This window comes from Cicer arietinum, chromosome 3 (genome assembly GCF_000331145.2).
Source record: "Cicer arietinum cultivar CDC Frontier isolate Library 1 chromosome 3, Cicar.CDCFrontier_v2.0, whole genome shotgun sequence".
NCBI lineage: Eukaryota > Viridiplantae > Streptophyta > Magnoliopsida > Fabales > Fabaceae > Cicer > Cicer arietinum.
In genome coordinates, this window is record NC_021162.2 from 71,934,853 (window position 1) to 71,955,148 (window position 20,296).

The window sequence follows — 20,296 nt, forward strand, 5'->3', positions numbered from 1 at the left end:
TTTTTTTGTTTAAAATGGCTGTGCTTTGAAAACTCAATTTAAATTTACTATAACACAATTGTATTATGTTCAGTAAATTTTTTAAAACAGTTTTTTCATAAATTAATGTTCAAGTTTAGCGGTACAATTTTTAATTTTGTTTTAATTCCCAAAAACTTTTGCTAAATTTTCTAGTTTTTGCATTTTTTATTTTATTTTATTAGACAAATTGAGTATTTTGGGTAAAATATGAGAATAAGAGTATAATTATAAGGTATTGAGTATAATTTTCTACATATTATAAGGTATTGGATTTAATGAGTACTCTGAAGAAGGGGCCTTTTATCATGGATATTAAAAAAAAAATCAAACGTGAATCTACTATTTTTAGCAAATACAATGTCTCCTCATTTTCAACAAATTTTTTTTTTTAGAGAATTATACTGTACACATCTCCAATTTTATCTCTCACCTCTCAATTTCCATTAACGATTATTTTATCCTTTTTTATTTTATATAAAATCATGAAAAAAATTTATCATTCTATTTTTTACCCCCTATTTCGAAACTTACAAAAAAAATTCTTTCGAAACTTTCGAAATAATAACAAAGTGAATTTTATGATTTATTCGAAACTTTTGCTAAATTGGAAATTTTCGAAATGTAATTTTACATAAATAATCATTAATTTCGAAACTTTTGAAAAATACCAAACTTTCGAAATGATAATTTCCAACAACATGTGAAACTTTCGATGAATATGAAAGTTCCGAAGTGGAAATTTCCAGAAAGTTTGGATGAACTTGAAACTTCCGAAACACATATCTTTCGAAACTTTTAATGAATGTGAAAGTTCCGAAGTGGAAATTTCTAGAAAGTTTCAAAAGTTTGGATGAAAATGAAACTTCTGAAACACATTATTCGAAACTTTCAAACACTTGAAGTAAGTCAGTTTCGAAAGTTTTAAAAAATTTGAAACTATCAATTTTTTTTAAAAAAGTACTAATGTATGTTATAACTAAAAATATATTTTGAAAAAAAAATTATAATATTATTAATAATTAAATTTATTACTATTTTTAAAATTAGGTATGAGTAGAGTTGAGGTTCCTGCTTCAAGAATGATTATAGATTCTACAGAAAAATTCATCACCGATCAGGTATTATTATTACTGATAATCCACCACCGATCAAATTTTTATTATAGCGATATATTTGATGTTTTATTTGAAACATATTTTGTAGGTATTTCCCTCTCGAGAAGCTGTATTTGAATGGACAAAAACCATTGGAAGGCAAAATGGAATTTTAATTGTTACCATTCAATCAGATGTTGCACCCAAATTCATTTTAAATGCTTTGAAAGAAAGAAATAAAGCTAATCTCACAATTCTCAGTCAAATATATAAAGAAAAGAGTACTTATCAATTCATCATTGAGAGGTTCGTACATAGAAATGCAACATCTGTTGAAGTTAATACAACAAGAAAATTATATGCATTGGACAAGAAGACGAGAGAATTCAAATATTTTGAGAGATATATTTTGGACGCATACTAATCGTATAAAGTTGTTAAACATGTTTCATTTTGTTTTGATATGTGATAGCACATACAAAACAAATAGATATCGGTTACTATTACTTGAAATTATCGGTGTCACATCTACTAGTTTGACATTTTCGGTTGGATTTGCTTATTTGGAACAAGAGCGACAAGATAACTTCATCGAGGATTTGAAAAGGTACGACAGTTGTTCAAATCTGAGACTTTAATTTCTAAAGTTATTGTGACTGATATAGATCTTGCCATGATGATAGTTCAAATCTAAGTACTCATGTGCAGCTCCAGCAGCATTATTAGTGTTCATATTCACAGGTGCATCAAAAAATTTACCATGGGGTGAGATGTGAAGGAGAGTTGCGACGTCATTTAAAGTGATATTCATCTCTCCAAATAGCAAATGAAATGAGTTGGTCTCCCTGTGCTATCTTTCAACAAATGCGGATATCAGACCAGCATCAGCCATAGTGAGGTAGCCTGAAGACAAATGCATCAACCTAGACTCCCAAATCCAATGCTCTACAGGATCTGACACGGGAACTTTGGCAAACTTCTTCAACTTCAATCAATCCATGAGTAATAACTTTTAACGATCCACGGTCCTGCGAGTAATTACAGAATAATTAATTAATTAAATAAACAATTAATTAAATAAAATTAAATAAACAACTAATTAAATAAAACATAAATAAACTAACTTAATAAACTTAAATAAACAAATAATTAAATATAATTAAAAATTATTTAACATATATCTCTCCTTCCCATAGCCTCTGAGCCACGTGGTGCTTATATTGTGTTAACGCATGTGTCACCATCGATCTTCCGGGGAATCCGGTCTGCTGATTGTGATCATCAATATCATCATCAGCAGCATGTGAAGAAGCATCATAAATATCATCAGTATCGGCAACATGTGCATCATACTGTTCCTCAGCCTGCTCCATCTGTGGAGGCTCAAGGACATCCTCTTTCATCTATGCATGCTCAGTAGGCTCAAAGGCATCATCCTGGACATCCTGTCTTCGACGACGCTGTCTAATTGGACGATTTACTTCGTTCCATCATCTATTTGATGTTGTTGGTAGAATTCTCTCTTCACAGTCACTTCTATCACATATGAAGTTGCGAATAATTTGGTCAAACACACCTCTCATTCTAGGCACTACAATATATAATATTAAAAAAATTGGAAAAAAAAAAACATTTCAGAACTTTCATAAGACCAAACTTTCGAAACATGTTTTGGAAGTTTCATTGAAAGCCAAACTTCCGAAACTTTCCATGCATTCCAAAGTTTTGAAACTGGATTTTTTCGAAAATTTCATTTTATTCGAAAATTTCTGCATTTCAAAACTTTCATATTGTTTGAAAGTTTCTTCATTTAAAAACTTTTATTTTGAACGAAACTTTCGAAAGTTTCATAATTTCTGGGAAATATGTACTTCCAAAGTTTCAACATCATAAAAACTTTCGAAAATCTGAAAATAAATATTGTTTCAAAAGTTTGAAATGTTCGAAGGTTAATCTTACTTTTCAATTTCGAAGGTTTCAAAGTTTCGAAGTTTTGGTAATTTAAGATTCGAAGGAAATGGGTGAAAAAAGGAAAGTGAATTTTTTTGGCAGTTTTTATAGATAACACTAGGAGCAAAATGATATTTTCTTTATGACTAGGAGGGTGGAAGGTAAAACTGGGGGGGAGGGGGTGCACAATACAATTCTCATCCTTTTATTTTTCCTTACGAATTATCTACTCTTAGGACAACAACAGATGGCCTAGGGCCTCTTGCTAATAATTTTTTTTTATATAATAATTTTACCTTTTGTGAAAAAAAAACAATTTTACAAACATTAAATCTAAAACATCCAATAAAGCAATAAAATTTTCTATTGTTTTTTTATAGAAAAATAAATTTATCAAATACTAAAATGAAAATAGTATAATTAAATTGATGATAGATTCTCTATCTATATTTTAAGCCAAAAATACACATAAATATTTCAGAGACATTAAGTTTACTTTTAATTTTTCTCTTTAGATAATAATGTGTGTCACTTCAGTAATTTAATATACAAAATTAAAGAATTTTTTTTATATTTTCTCTTTTATAATTACCCATTGCTAATTCAATGTTTTAGTAATAGATTTTGATCAAGTAATACTAAAATGGATGTAAATGATATACATTGATAGTGTAAAATTATTTTAGAATCACATATAATAAAAATAAATTATATGGCCAAATCACAAACCTATTGTATGGAATATTTTAAAATTTGAGGTATGACATGAATATTTATTTACAAATGGTATGAGATAGAAATGTGATTGTTTCTATCGTTAATGTAAAACTATTTAACCCTATCAAACTATATTATAATTAGAGTTTTATGACTATATATAGTATAATTTTTTTTTATACCGACAACTCATGCAAATTGTTGATTTGATGTATATATAATGATGACATTATATTTATATAGTAAAAGATGATAAAATTAAATACTTTTATTTATTATTAATATAAAATTAATTTATACTGATAATATAAGATATTTTTATATTAAAATTATATAAAAATCATATTATATATCATTGAACATTTGTGGTTGAAAGCCAAGAGTCATATAGTTAGACATAGAAATCAACATCAACCTCACAATCCTCCAAAAATCAATCCAAGGAAATGAATCCCACATGCCTCACTTCCTCTTACTCTCTTCACCCAAAGAGTACTTTTTTAATGTATGTATGTTCCATTTTGACATTTTTTTTAGCACTCGCCAAATTGGTATTAAGCCACACATCTTAAAATCACATCTGAAACACGACACGTTGGTTTGTCACTTACCATAGAAAAGCAACTCTTGTGGACTACGTGTAAACTAATTTCCCACCCATTCCCTTTGCCTTATTGTTGTTCCCCACACAACACAACCCTCACATTTCAAATCTTCTCTACACAACACACATAAACTTAGACAAGGAGAAAACCTCTCTCTCTGCATGGAAAAAAACAATATTTTCATAATGTCTCACCAATCCTCTATTGAATCTGATGGCATGATTCCTTCACACCCATTGGACTCAAAAAATCCCCACCCATCAAAAGATACAAACTTTGAGGAAAAACAAGAAGACCCTTTTCTCTTGAGAAACCAAAACCATGATGTAACCCAAAATCAACCTGTTTCAAAGACAATTCTTTGCAACAAGGAGACAGTGGCATCTAAGGATGTTGAAGAAAAAGTGTTAACTACTACAAGTGTGAATGAAGTATGGGAAGAAGAGAGTGAAAGAGAGAGGTTGAAGAGGCATAGAGTTGAAGTAGCTGGAAGGGTATGGATTCCTGAAATATGGGGTCAAGAGGAATTATTGAAGGATTGGATAGATTGCAGTGCATTTGATGCTCCTTTAGTTCCAAGCAAGATCACTATGGCACGTGCTGCTTTGGTTGAGGATGGTACTAGAGCCAATGCTGCTGCTCTAAGTATAGACAACAGGTGTTAGAACTTTTTTTTTTTTTTTCATTTCATTTATGTAATTCTGTTTATTCACAACCATATATTCATGATGGATGGCTTTTTAATTAATCTTGATTTTTATATAATACAATCATTTTCTTCTTTATCTCTTGAATGGGGCATTTCATAAACAATATTTTTGGGATTAAAAAAATGCCAATGAAATTCTTCTATCCAAATAACTTTCACAAATGATCGCTCTCACATTTCCTAAGTCCGACCATGGCCATCTATAATAATGTAAACTTGCAGCCTCTTGGCAAACAATGCTCATAGTGTTACTATGAAAAACAGCAAATATCGATATTTCAGATTAAAAAAATCTTGTCTTTATAACTATAAATCAAATTATAAACTCGAACCATATTCAAGGTTCACCAATTTCAAGAAGAAAAAAACTTGTACATTTGTTTAATCAAGATTCACCGAATTTCTAAATCAAACTGACGAGTTGTTTATGAAATGTTATAGTTGTTTATAAAACTCGTGAAAGAAAATGTCATGTAACCATCTGCACTATAATATTGAAGTACATCTAACTTTATGATGCTCAATATCTGTATTTATGATGCTCATTTGTTAATATGTTAGTCCTCCATGTGCAGTATCTATTGGGCCTTTACAAATGACTTACCTTGGATATACTAGTGATGTCTACTTCTACTAATGCTAACAACTAGCAATATCCATCGGTTCAGAATACATTGTACAGAACTAAGGTCTGTTATGTTCTGAGAAAACATGTGTTTTCTTTTTCTTGTTTTGACTGATAATTACAAAATTGTCTTACTTTTATTTTGTTATCTTGTTGAAAATGTTATTTTCACTATTTTCTTATCAATCTTTGAAAAACACAAATGAAAATAAAGTAACATTTCTACAATTATCAGTTAAAACAAGAACGAAAAGTTCTCAAACAAATGCACTAGCTTTGCTACCCGTCAGAAAATGTGTGCATTGTGAAATTGCTCAATTGAGTCAATTCAATTACCAGTTGCTCTAATTAAGGAAACCCCTGTTCCACATATTGAAGTATACATAATTTTGAGCAACTCTCGAGAAAAATGCAATGTTTAGTTGACAATAAATATATTTTACAATCATAGTCCGGACTTCCTCTTACAAAATACAATATTCAAATTATTACTAACTACTAAATCTATTTAAGAGAAAGAAAAATAACAATGAGGATGCCTGCACATCTAGCATTTCAACTATTAGGCTCCACCTGTATAAATTTATGTTGCTGATACAGCAAATATTCTAATGTAGTATCACCACTAAGAAATCAGATCCCACACCTTGATTGTCCCATCATCGCTTGCAGAGGCTAGTAACGGCTTCTCCTATTCAATGGGCAATTATAGGCAAAATATGTTGATTAACGACCAATTGCAGAGAAAAAAACACAGCAAAAAAAAAATCCTGGAATAATTCACCATTCTCTAAATATTTAAGTTCTTATAAGCTATCAAACTTAATTCCCAAAGGTCTGACACAATAGTAACTGCAAGTTTTATATTTACTGTATAGATGAAAATTTAAATGTTCTTTATGGTGCAAATTCCCTGCCAACCCCCGTAACTCCACTAGCTGTAGATACCCTACTAATTACAACCTTTATTGATCGACTAGTACTAGTTAATTAGAGGGAAATTCAAGAGGTCGAGCTTTAGAATCACACAGCCAGATATGAGAATTATTATCTAATAATATTAGTTGTGGGATCTACCATTCCAGCCACTTGATTTTGTATAAAGAGATACTCATTTCACCACCAATGTGATTTCACTAAAGTAGTGTCTAAGATACTTACCCCAGGGCTCCACTGCACAGAATTTATATCCATGTCATGTGCCTTCTCCTTCTTCAATAGCAACTTGTACAGAGGACCATCAACCTATGTCATAAGCAAGCAGTAATATTAGGTCAATTTTAACCTGCTTCGTGATAGAGTGAGATGCATCTACAATCTACAAGCATAAAATTATTTAAGAGATACTTCTATTGGTTTGTCATTATTTTCCTGTAATTTGCGCATACTTATATAAGTTTGAATTTTTCAGGGACATGGAATTCAATGTAAATAAGGATTTATCTCTTAATAACAACTGCACAAATGTTGATGTTCAAAACACTCGAGTTTTCAGACACCAAGAAGAGCAACTAAACAAAAAGATCTGATTCAAGTCCATAAATGTATGAAGAAAATGAGAAGAGCATTGTATTAAGAAAAACAGTGGAAACAAGCTGCTCCAGTTCACCAGTAACCTTTGTGTTAGTCTCTTCAAAATAAAACAGTTCAAAGAAAAGATACAGATAAATGAAGTTGCAAATACTGTTAACAGTATAGCTGTTAGGTTGAGTTTTCTCTCCACTTAAGTTGTAAATGAAGAAACATTTGGCATTGGTTTGTTAAGTCTTTTGCTACACTTGTCCTTGTAATTGCAAGTACAAACTACAAAGAGACAAAATTATCAGTTTATCTATAAGCACAATTAGATAACAGAATCATTAGGTGTCCATGACTTAAAGTGAATGGTTCTGCACCAGGAAAATGAACATGTAATGGACACAAAGAATCTGACGCTTCTATTTTCTGTGAACTATTCACGCACATTAGTCTAAAATGATGTCTAACCCCATAAGTATTTGAAAGGAGGGGCCTGGTGTGAGGGACTAACAACTTATGAATTTCAACTTTCTCGGCTGTAATTTCTAAGTATTCAATATATGGAATACCAGCATCAATCACTTATGGTTTGATTTATGAGTAATGACAGTATTACACGCAACATCCTGACAAGAGAATTTTGTCCACCAGGAAATAGACACGCAAATTACACATATATACTATAAGGCATTTGAACTGCTTTTGGAAGTGGATATATGCTGTAACCACGAAAGCTAAAAAAAGAAAAAAGGCATACCTGACTTTCACTGTTACTCGCAAAAAGCCGTATAGCGTCATCAGCAGCTCCACTGGCAAAGATACCTCCCCTGTCATGTCAGAATTATACAAGCAGAAATCAGATAAGATGACTCTTATTATCTTAATGACAGACATGAAGTGCACGAGTCATTATTTTCATCGTACTTTCAATTAAAAAGAAAAAAAAAAGACAAATTATTGAATCTGAAGAAAGTTTTCCTGTATAGCTTCCCCAATCTTCGTTGGAGAAAGAGATAACGTATCTTTTCCATTACAACATTTATTGCTTATTAGCTAAAATATATAAAATAATTAGGAGTATTTTGATAAAATAATAACTAAAGCAATGGAAAATTTGAAGAGGATCTTATATAAAGTGACAACTTTTTACATGCAGTTGACTTCTTATATAAAGTGGCAATTAAAACTGTGACAGTTGGCTTCTTACATGCATACATATGAAATCGTGAGTATTGAATGAAAAGTTAGTTAAAAGATTTACATAAATGTCAAGAAGTGAGATGAATATTTTACTTTAGTAAACAAAGATGCAACTACCTTGACCAATGAACTGAGAAAATTGTCCGCTCATGATACCCTGTAAGAGTGCAAATATGTCTCCTGAAAATCCCAAAAGGAAATAAGAAACAATTTAGTATAGTCTGAAAAGCATAGGGTTAATATGTGTGCCAAAAAAAGAGGATAGGATTAACATGCCAACGTTAAATGATTGATCCCTCATTTGTACAAGTGACATAGTAAATAAAAGATTATTATTAACTCAAACTTATATAATTGAATTCAAAATCTATGAATAAACTGAATCAGAGTGTTACAGTCCATTCTGAATTAAAACTATAATTATAAAACATATCAGAATTGACAGCTGGATTATGACTTGAAAGCCACATTTGAAAGAAAATATTGAATACAATCAACAGATCCTACATCAGAATCAGAACTTTCAACATATAGTTGAGTTTAAGATAAAGCGACTGGGGAAATGCAATACAACAGCAATTTAAAAAACAAGCAAGTTGGATGAAAGGAAATGGTAAGGGATGTTAACATTTATAATCCATTAAACATAACTTCCACAGCCATGTTAGGCGAATGAGGATGCACCCACCCTCGTCACGGAAATAGAAATTAGTAAAACACGGGAATGCCATTTGCCTGGGAATCAATTATGTCCACAGATGCTTTTAAAACTTACAAAAAATAATATCGGAATGTGATATTTTCAGATATACTCCCCTGGTAATAACTTCAAAATCCTTGAAAAGAAAAGCATACCCTAAAAGCTAGAATGTGAAGACCGGAGAAAACTTACCAAGGAGCAAATCCACCACCAGATTGCATCCCTATGTTTTCTGTTTCCCATACCTTCAAGGTAAGATCATCACTGCCATAAGGAGTTGCAGTCAAAATGCCACAAATTCAAGAAAATGCGAAAAATAATTCCAAGAATGAACAAGAGAGATGATTCACATACCTACAGGTAACCATTTTGTCTCCGCTGGCATTGAAGGAGAGGGCCCATACCGTAGATGTATGACCACTGACAAATAACATAATTTGACCAAATTAACACTAAAGTTAGTTTGGAATTTTTTCCATCCTACAGAAACTAGCCTAGAGAACAGTGCTTAAAAAAGAAGAAAGCAGTTGTAAAATTTGGGCTGATGGAAGAGGTCGAGAAATAATACTTGTTGGACTCTCCAAGAGTTTGAACACACTGCCAATCGTCACTGTCACCTTCATCTGCCCAAACCTGAAAAAAATTTGATTGCATTGTAATGTTATCGCGCTATTGAATCGCATCTGTGCACAAAAGTATCATGTAAAGCTAAGGAGCGAAAATTAACTTAAAATGGCGTAGTCTTTTCTAGCGTTTGCATTACCTTAATGTTATTATCATAGCTACATGAAAATAAGATATCCTCTGTTGGGTGCCACCTCACCATTTTCACATCCTGAGTATGTCCTTGCAGCACCGACACACACTCAAACTCATTGCCTGGCTGCACTTCCCATATCCAAACAGACTTATCTCTACTACAAGTTGCAAGCAAAGTTCCAGATGCATTCCAAGATACACTCTTCACTTCATTTTCATGTCCCTGACCATAAAATTTAAATATATCTCAAAGCAAGTTTATAAACATCGGCCTAAAAACAAAATAGAAGATCAAAGAATACACACATCGAAACAAAAAGAAGAAACAGACAGACTAGGTTTTTTGCATGGCAATAACATACCTCCAAAGTAGAGACACATTCAAAATCACCTCCAACATTTTCCCATATAGCAGTAGTGGCATCAAAGCTTGCAGTGGCCAACAATTTCCCAGACGGTGACCAAGCACAAGATCGAACAGTTCGAGTGTGTGTTTCTTCCAAAACCGCCTGCATTTCATTGTCAGAAAATCCCTCATCATCATTAAGAAATTGCCAGCAAACAATCAAAGCTTGTTCCCCCAGTTATAAACTACTATACTCCAAAGTCCAAACCACAAGCTACATATCTATTTGTTCGTGAAATTGTTAACATTTGAGGTAACTAAAATTGACTCATTTTTATAATAGCATTAGAAATTTAACAATTAAAAGAAAAATTTAAATTGGTTTTAATACAAGTGCAAATTTTATTCCATTGAATAAAATTGATTCAATTGGTGTGACATACATGACACAAGATACATCAATATTTACTAATTAAAAGTGATTCTACTCTAAAATCCAATTAAAACAATTATGATAACAAGAAATTAACGATGGAAGCAGAGTGAGTAAGAGACCTTGCAGGAGAAGAGGTTAGTGGAGAGATTCTGTTCCCAAATTCGAACTGTTTTGTCGCCGCTACAAGAAGCGAAGACGAGTGGAATACCGGCATGACCGGTAGCCGGGTTCCAATCCAAGCTCCAAACCCTATCGGTGTGACCTTCGAGTCTCTGAACCTCTTTCAACTCGAAACTGTCCATTGTAAAGAACGATTTGACTCAGCATACACTCGCTACAGAGACAACCTCGCTCAGTTTCTTCGTCGCTTAACTTCAATGTGCTAGCTATTTCCTACTTTCTTGCAAAGAGGGGACTAAAAGATTCAGAGAATCTTCCACGTGAACGACACAACGAGTTTTTTTTTTTTTTTTTTATTTTTTCCAAAACGCAACAAACACAGTTTTTTTGTGTGAAACTAAATAGGTTAAGAGTTAGATATACGAGAACATTGGATATACGAGACAAAAATATAAAATTTTCTATTAAAATATGAGCCTTTATTTATATGACGTAAATAAATATTTTTGAAAATTTCTATTACTAATATGAGCCTTTATTTATATGACATAAATAAATAAATTGGAATTTTATTCATTAACGAAATAGCCATCACATTCATGACAAAAATATATTGACGTGCCATTCAATATATGATGAAGAATTATTCTCGTATATTGATTATTTAGTTGTTATTATTTAAATTATAAAATAAATAAATTTTTTAAATCAAAATGTATCTATAGTCTTATAAATGTAATTCGATTATTGTTTAAGTCATTTAACTTTATTTTATTTTAGTTTGATTTTTTAAAATTATATTTTGTTTGCACTGTTAATTTATCTTAATTTTGATAGCAATTAGTTTAACTAACTTTTTTTATTATTATAAGCTCTGTCAAATAATACAAGAATATATCTCTATAAGGGGACTAAAAGATTCAGAGAATCTTCCACGTGAACGACACAACGAGTTTTTTTTTTTTTTTTTTTATCTTTTCCAAAACGCAACAAACACAGTTTTTTTGTGTGAAACTAAATAGGTTAAGAGTTAGATATACGAGAACATTGGATATACGAGACAAAAATATAAAATTTTCTATTAAAATATGAGCCTTTATTTATATGACGTAAATAAATATTTTTGAAAATTTCTATTACTAATATGAGCCTTTATTTATATGACATAAATAAATAAATTGGAATTTTATTCATTAACGAAATAGCCATCACATTCATGACAAAAATATATTGACGTGCCATTCAATATATGATGAAGAATTATTCTCGTATATTGATTATTTAGTTGTTATTATTTAAATTATAAAATAAATAAATTTTTTAAATCAAAATGTATCTATAGTCTTATAAATGTAATTCGATTATTGTTTAAGTCATTTAACTTTATTTTATTTTAGTTTGATTTTTTAAAATTATATTTTGTTTGCACTGTTAATTTATCTTAATTTTGATAGCAATTAGTTTAACTAACTTTTTTTATTATTATAAGCTCTGTCAAATAATACAAGAATATATCTCTATATTAATTCTATAAAAACAATTTATCAAATTTTATAAATTATCTATATTTTTTTTTTATATTTTTTCTACAATAATTTAAACACATGTATAACTTTTAAAAATAAAATAATAAAAATTTATCCACATAATCATTGTATTTAACTTCATTCACGTGCAAAATAGTTTAAACAGTCGACTTGTTATGTCATTTCGATTAAATCTTAATATTTTATGAAATAATTCAAAAAAAAAAAAAACAAATTTAAAAGTCACATATATAATTTAATATATCTTAAATATTAATGATGCTGATCAAATGTAACTTAAAGAACCAAATAAAAAATAAATAAACTTAAAAGACCTAAACGAAAATTGAACTAATCGTAAAACACCAATTAAGTATTTTTTTTCCAATTTTTTAAGTTGGAAATTAAGTTTTTAATGGGGTTTCTTGCAATATCATGTGTCAATTATTTCATATCCTCGCATTGAGTACACATTCAAAATATGTTACATCACTATTTTTGTATTCAAAAAATCTAAATAACATACTAAAATTGAGGAATTTTAATATAAAGGGACCAATTTCAATAACAAACAAAAATAAAGAGAGTAAAACTGCAATTAAGTTTAATGTTTAATATTTTTATGTATAAAAAAAATATTTACTACCTTAACAACTATTAAATTTGAAATGTAATATAAGTAAAAAAAAGTGATTAAAAATTTGATGTATTTGATATTAAATTAATTATCATATACATATATTTTTAAGTTGTTTTTTTGTCTATATTTTATTTTGGAAGAAATATTTGAGTCTCTTAATGTATGAAGTGATGTCGTTTTAATACTTGAATGTATTAAAATGATAAAAACATAATAGTACTTAAAAATATATTTTATTAGTCATTTTGTGTTAATTGATGTGTTTTTAGTTAGTTTAGTCCTTAAATACATTTTTGTTGTCAGTTTAGTCCTAAAATATTGTTCATGGGTGACTATAGTCCATAAAATTACCACAAAAAATATATCTCAAGGTGTATTATTCAATTTATATTCAAGAACTACAATGACAATGTTCAGAGACTAAAATGCATCTTTAGTATTTTTACTCGAACAAAATTAATTTGTATTTTTGCAATAAAAAATGCATATTCAAAATATATTACACATGAAAAAATGCATATCCAAAATATATTACTCATGTTTAACTCAAAATACGTCTCTTTCATAAATTTAGTTTGTGTTAGTTTTCTCGTAGATGAAAACGAAAATCATTGTCAATAGCATAAGAGATAATGTTCTTAATTTTAAAGTGTGTTAATGTCACCGTTAAGTTTTTTACAACAACATATTTAAACATTGTCTTTAGTTTGTCGTATAATAATCACTACCTAAAAAGTGTTGGATGTCGATAAACTAACTATATTATTTTTTATTATCAATAATTTATTTATAATTTAATTAAAAAAGAGTCATGTTTAAGCACATGTTATTGATACTTCAAATAATAATTTTGTTGAAAAGAAGAACATTTAAACTTTTAAAAATTAAAATGCACTAATCTCAAGATAAATTTGTTTTATATTTGAATTATTAATGGATGATTTTGGAGTATATGTTATCATTTTTCATTAGAAAAATTATGTTTGTTAAAGGTGAAAACACAATGGGTCACCATTTATATTTTTAAGAAAATATATAATTTCTTATCGGTATTTTTAGACGTAGACAACGTTTAGGTGTGACTATAAGAGAAAAAGTGCGGTGCAAAAAGTAACCCGTTTCAATTTTTATTTATCTCAAATGCGTAGTAGAAATTGAAATCTACGAATAATCCAGCCCAGCCCATAGATAGTGTATGCGCAAATACCGAACAGACCGCGGTTCGGTCCAATCGAGCCGGTACGGTCCGTTTGAAATGGTCAAAGAGTTCGACCCTTGTTTAGATTTGAGAACGGCGAAGAAAAAGAGGTCGTGGAAACAAACAAACAAACCCTAGAGTACAATTCAGATCGAGAAAGAAAGCATTTGAATCGAAACCACCGCATCTCACCATGGAATCCGCAGCTAGAAGAAGAGGAGGAGGCGTTTTAGAAGGCCTTTACAAGGTTCTTATGCGACGCAACTCTGTTTATGTTACCTTCATAATCGCTGGTGCCTTTCTCGGAGAACGGGTTTGTCAATTTTTTCCTTTCATTTTCCTTTTATTCAATTTTGTTTATTCTTTTTTGATTCTAGAAGATCCCTAAATTTTGTTGCAGGCTGTCGATTACGGAGTTCACAAGCTCTGGGAACGCAATAATGTTGGGGTAATGAACCTATGACACTCTTTGGTTAATCTATCGATTTTCTAAATTTTTCTTATGATACAACTGCTATTAAATTATCTTTATTGTAGCGTTGGTTTTAAGATCTCTTTACTGTTATATATGACTTTGAAAGCGATTAAGCTTTTAAAATTTGCATTGTTTTGGTTGCAGTAATATTTTAAATTTTTTTGGTGTTGAATTTTTATCGTGGTTTTTTAAAGAATAATTTATCGGGATGAAGATTTTTAATTTTCTATGATTATATATATTGGATTGTTGTTACTTCATTCTCAAATAAATTGTGGCGTCTGCAAAACTTGTTTAATCTCAATGGCTTGAATTATTGGTTGTTGTACTGTGACTGTTGATGAAACTATAATCTTTTGATAGCACACAATTGATTACCTTTTTAATTTATGAGATGTCGAATTAGGTTAAGATGTATTTTATCGGATCTTGGTATTTCATTGAAGAATCTGGGTTAATATTAGAAGCTCTTTAAACTATAAGAAACAACCGAGTATGAAAATCAGAAAGGTCTTTTTTATATTTCTATTGTTATGAAGTGTGGATGCATAAGGAAGAATGGTTTTCATATGACTGTCTCTTAGTTGTCTGTAGCTTATATAATCTGTGCAAAGTTCTAGTTAAAGATTTTTAGATTATATATTTGGCCTGCTTAATCGTGTATCTCTGATCTTCTTCATTAGTCTATACTTGTTTTTGTTGTTTCTTTTCCTTCTGTTTCACAAATCGGTACCCATGTTTTAGCATATATAGGTACTTCCAGCTCACCTGTTGTTTAGATTAAGTGATTCTGACACACCATGGTCTGTGCCAATTGTTTTTCCCCCTACTGTCAATAATTTTACCCTATTGTTTACTGTGTGCTACAGTAGCTTTCTTCTTCAGAAGAAAAGTCATAAAAACAAATGTCTTTTTCCCCTTATATGTGCTAAAGCTCCCCCCATATCCACTCTTTTCTGAGGCATATTTCCCTCCTCTTCCATGTCACTTGGTAATCTAGCTTCCCTGACATTCCTATTTGGAAAGAGGAAAAAATTACGGTGTTATCCATTTGTCATAAACTCATAATAAGGTATGTTCTGCTGTTCACTTCACTATTATTTTTGAAATGATCAAATAATCAAACGTCGTTGTTGGTTAGGCGTCAAAGATCAGATTAAAATAGGGCCTTTGTTGGCCTTCTGTTGACATGAGTGTCTATTCTCATTCTCATCTCAAGTGTCTATTGTCAATCCTATTATTATTTTTATATCAAACACCGGTATCTGGTAATAGAAATAGTCATTAGGATTGCATAATTTGAAATGATATGGCGAATTGTGTGATTTATGCATGAATCAGTGTAATTTTGCATTCCTCGCATGACATTGACAATTCAGCAATTTGTTTTTTTTTCATCAAAATTCCAACAAAGAAATTGAAAGCACCAGATTTGACTACTCCGCTCGCTAATTTTTTTTTTTCATTGGAAAAAAAGGGCTCACTCAGCCACACACTCATTGAAAGCATCTATTTGATTATTTCATTGCTCTATTACTGTTCTTCTGAAAGGGCTTCACACAATCACTCACTCAATTTATGCACCACATTTGGCTGTTTCATTACTATTTTTTTTCATTATTTTAAAACAGAGGCTTCACCCAGTCAGCTCACTCTATGAGTAGTTTATTTGGCTACATCGTTTCCCTGTTTTCATAGTGACTTATGGCTTGTGATTTTTGTGTGTGAGAATTATGGTTAAGTCGTTTTGTCTATTTGTAGTTTATAATTATCAATGAGTATTGTTCACCATTTATATGATATATTTGAAGCCATTGTTCCTTTGTTTTTGTTTCTAATTCTTATGATTTGATACTATTTATGATTCATGATTTAAAAATGAAGTTGGCTTTTCATGATTTTACCTTTAACTTATGATTATATTTTCTTCTGCAGAAACGATATGAAGACATTTCTGTGCTAGGGCAAAGGCCAGTAGACGAGTAAATTGCTCGACCATCTTGTTAACCATTTTGAAGTTTTATTATATTCATGGAAAATTTATGTAAACATTACGAGCTGGAAGCACTTTCCATTTTGCAATAAGTGCATATGTTTGTCGTTGTGGTGCTTAAGTCATGCATGGCTTCATTTACTGGCTGTTGGAAATATAAAATCCTGAACTGCTGCAATCTATTTTTTCTTCTTTTTATAAATGATTTTATCCCGAATGATTGGATTATGAAAATCGGTTGCTTATCAGTTTGCTTATTTTATGATAGGTTATTACATATGCAAAATCATTTTGCTCACTGATTTCATTTTATTGACTTCACTAAAGCTTTGTTTGAGAGTTTGCAGAGGTTTTATTTTCCTGCATTGGACCAAAACCCTAAAGTAAGGAGGAATCCAAAACATGCATTGTGAGAAGACTTTTAAGGGTTTTGAATAAACTAGTAAGTCACTTACATATCTCTCTAATACCCTCAAATCAAACTAGTATTCTCTTATCCTCTGAAAACCCTCTTCCAGAACACTTCCCAGTCAAAGCTTCCTTTATCCATTCACCCTCAAGTTTCAAAAAAGCTTAGTAACTTCAAAACAAATCTACATTTCCTTCCGAAATTCAAGGCAGCTGTACAAAAAAAATGTGTGACTAAGCCTGCGCAAATAGTGTTGAAAAACAAAACAGTGAAAAGTGATAAGCTAAAATTAAGATTTTACAACAGTTTAGTTGAATGATGTCATTTTTAACCTCTAGGTTGAAGAAGGAGGCCAATTGGTTCATGACATGTTTTTTTTTCCAACAATTGCATATTTTTCCAAACAAATCTATTGCATTTCAAAATTAATAATGGAAGCAATACATTGCGTAACAACCAGTCTCACATTGTGGCCACATTTTTCAACCGTTTTATTATGAAGAACAAATTATGGGTATTTTTTTTGTGCTAATTTGAATATGATACACCAATTGCACTAATATGCATGATAACACGAGTTGATCAATGTAATATATGGTCTATTATGGGCACTGATAAAAAAACTACTTGAAGTTTTAATGATGATTGACAATACTACTTTGACTCAAGGCAACTGTTTAGAAAATGACTAAATCTGTTGGCTGTTTTGATCATGTTTTTTTCAAAGATTGCTTTTTTGTTTTCAAACAAAGCTATTGCATTTAAAATTAATAATGGAAGCAATACGTTGCCTAACAAACATTCTAGCATTGTTGTGGTCATATTTTTCAACCGTTTCATTATCAATAATAAATTATGCGTAGTTTCTTTGTAATACTTTGAATAAGGTACTTCTTAAATTCAAGATATCTGTACAAAAAGTGTGATTAAACCTGCACAAATAGTGTTGAAAAAAACAACAGTGAAAAGCGATAAGCTAAAATTAAGATTCTACAACAACTTAGTCGAATGAGACCATTTTTAACCTACATGTTGAAAGAGGCCAATTAGTTTCTAACCATGTTTTTTCCAACGATTGCATTTTTTTTCCAAACAAATCTATTGCATTTCAAAATTAATAATGGAAGCAATACATTGTGTAACAAATATTCTAGCATTGTTGTGGTCATATTTTTGAAGCGTTTCATTATGAATAATAAATTATGGGTATTTTTTTTGTACTACTCTGAATATGGTACACCAATTGTCGTAGTATATATTCTAACATGAGTGGACCAATATAATATATGGTCTATTATGGACCACTGTTCAAAAAACTACTTGAAATTTTATTGATGATTGACAATACTTCTTAAAGTCAAGGCATTTGTACATAAAGTGTGACTAAACATGCGCAAATAGCGTTGAAAAAAAAAACAATGATAAGTGATAAGCTAAAATTAAGATTCTACAACAGTTTAGTTGAATGAGGCCATTTTTAACCCACAACTTGAAGGAGATCAATTGGTTTTTGACCATGTTTTTTCCAACGATTGCATCTTTTTTTTTTTCTTCCAAACAATACATTGCGTAACAAACATTATAGCATTAGTTATAGCCACATTTTTCAACTGTTTTATTATGAATAATAAATTATAGGTAGTTTTTTTGTACTACTCTTAATATGATACACCAATTGCACTAGTATATATGCTATTATGAATGGACCAATATAATATATGATCTATTATGGACCGCTGTTAAAATATTACTTGAAATTTTAATGATGATTGACAATGCTACTTCGTCTTTATAATTGAGACAATGATCTGATTGGTGTTGATCAACAATTTTAGTTAATAAAATTGGTACAATGACCTGATTAAAAGACACATATATGTTTTCCTTTGTTTTTTATCAAATAAACAAAAATCAAGTCACTTAATTAGAGGATTAGATTTTTCAAAATAATAATATGATTTTAGAGTGATAATAATTTCCAAGGTATTGTTTAGTCCAAGGTAGGGAAAATCTTGGGTCTTCTTGAGCACTTACAAAAGAATTTATCACTAGCGGAGATCGAACCCATAACATATCAGATTTAAAATATGTCTTTTTACCATTAGACCAACTCATTAGAATTATGTGAGTGTCGTTTATAAACTATTTTTAGACTCGACCCTTAGATAATGTAAATTTTTTTGGTATACTAAAACAAAAGCACCAAACAAGGTTAAGTGGCTAAAAGGCTTATAGCTTAGACTCCTAATTGACATGTCAATGTTATATTTTTGAGGTATTGTCTACTTTAGATGTTGTGTGTAAGTTCTCACAATTTTGTCATTGTTAAAAAATAATTTGATAGATTAAAAAGTGTGAATATTATTTATTTATAAACTACTCATGACCTTATTTGGTGTACCGAAACGTAGTATTTGTTTCGACGAAGGGAGAGAATTACCAAAAAAAAAAAAACAGTAATGCTGGGAAAGGAAGAAGAATAAAGATATATTAGTTTAAAATAAAAGATGAGAGATATTTTAATTATATTTATATTTAGACGAATAAAAAATGATGAAATTTTTTTAGAAGAAAAAAGAGGAGGAATTTTAACTAAATTATTTTTGTCATATTTCCATCTCCTCTATCCCTTGAATTATAATCATAAAATTTTATTTAAAACTAGTAAGAAATCTCATTTTATGTATCAATGATAAATATTTATTCTATATTTTTATATAGTTGTCAATGACACATTTGTCTCTTGATGTTGTATGTGCCAATAAAAAATATTTATCTCGTTATTTTTAAATATTTATTCGTTCAAATATTCATCCCTGTAAAATTTGTTATATGATTTTTTTATATATTTTATTTACAAATGTTTGTTTGTGTTTTTTATGCATCTAATATAAATATTTATCATGCAATTTTTTAGTATTTATTCATGAAAAGTATTTGTCATATATATTTTTTATGTATCTATTATAAATTTTTCTCTCGTGATTTTCTAACAAATATTTGTCCTTTATTTTTTTAATATATTAATTATAAATATTTATCCTATATTTTTTAAACATTAATTATAAATATTTTTCCCATTTTTATTTTAATATTTTTATTGTATTAACAAAAAAATATTTATCTTATAATATTTTATATTTATTTATCTAAAAAATATTTATCTCCTATTTTTTATATAATATTTATAAATAGAGAAAAATATTATACATTGACGTAAACTAATTTTTAAATGTTAGTTAATAAGAATAATTG

The 20,296-nt window shown here is 29.7% G+C and overlaps 3 protein-coding genes across 4 annotated transcripts; 2 read left to right on the top strand and 1 right to left on the bottom strand.

Annotated features, from left to right (window-relative positions):
- The first annotated feature begins 4,396 nt into the window (after positions 1-4,396).
- Positions 4,397-7,843, top strand: LOC101508117 (uncharacterized). 2 transcript variants are annotated; one of them, XR_189597.4, is made up of 3 exons: positions 4,397-5,045; positions 5,672-5,785; positions 7,133-7,843. XR_189597.4 is itself a non-coding variant. In XM_004494118.4 (2 exons), exons 1-2 carry the CDS (start codon positions 4,549-4,551, stop codon positions 7,248-7,250), a joined length of 615 nt encoding a protein of 204 aa, XP_004494175.1. In that variant the 5' UTR covers positions 4,397-4,548; the 3' UTR covers positions 7,251-7,843. The 2 variants fall into 2 exon arrangements, 1 of the variants encoding a protein (XP_004494175.1); XM_004494118.4 differs by lacking the exon at positions 5,672-5,785.
- Positions 6,122-11,183, bottom strand: LOC101507796 (protein CIA1). Its single transcript, XM_004494117.4, has 10 exons — positions 10,800-11,183; positions 10,261-10,407; positions 9,903-10,121; positions 9,708-9,772; positions 9,494-9,559; positions 9,332-9,403; positions 8,557-8,619; positions 7,997-8,066; positions 6,883-6,966; positions 6,122-6,412 (listed from the first exon to the last, which is right to left on the bottom strand). The coding sequence occupies exons 1-10, from the start codon at positions 10,980-10,982 to the stop codon at positions 6,347-6,349; spliced, it is 1,035 nt and encodes a 344-aa protein (XP_004494174.1). The 5' UTR covers positions 10,983-11,183; the 3' UTR covers positions 6,122-6,346.
- A 3,053-nt stretch (positions 11,184-14,236) lies between these two features.
- LOC101508529 (cytochrome b-c1 complex subunit 9, mitochondrial) lies at positions 14,237-16,877 on the top strand. Its single transcript, XM_004494119.4, has 3 exons — positions 14,237-14,477; positions 14,565-14,612; positions 16,575-16,877. The coding sequence occupies exons 1-3, from the start codon at positions 14,358-14,360 to the stop codon at positions 16,623-16,625; spliced, it is 219 nt and encodes a 72-aa protein (XP_004494176.1). The 5' UTR covers positions 14,237-14,357; the 3' UTR covers positions 16,626-16,877.
- The last annotated feature ends 3,419 nt before the right edge of the window (positions 16,878-20,296 follow it).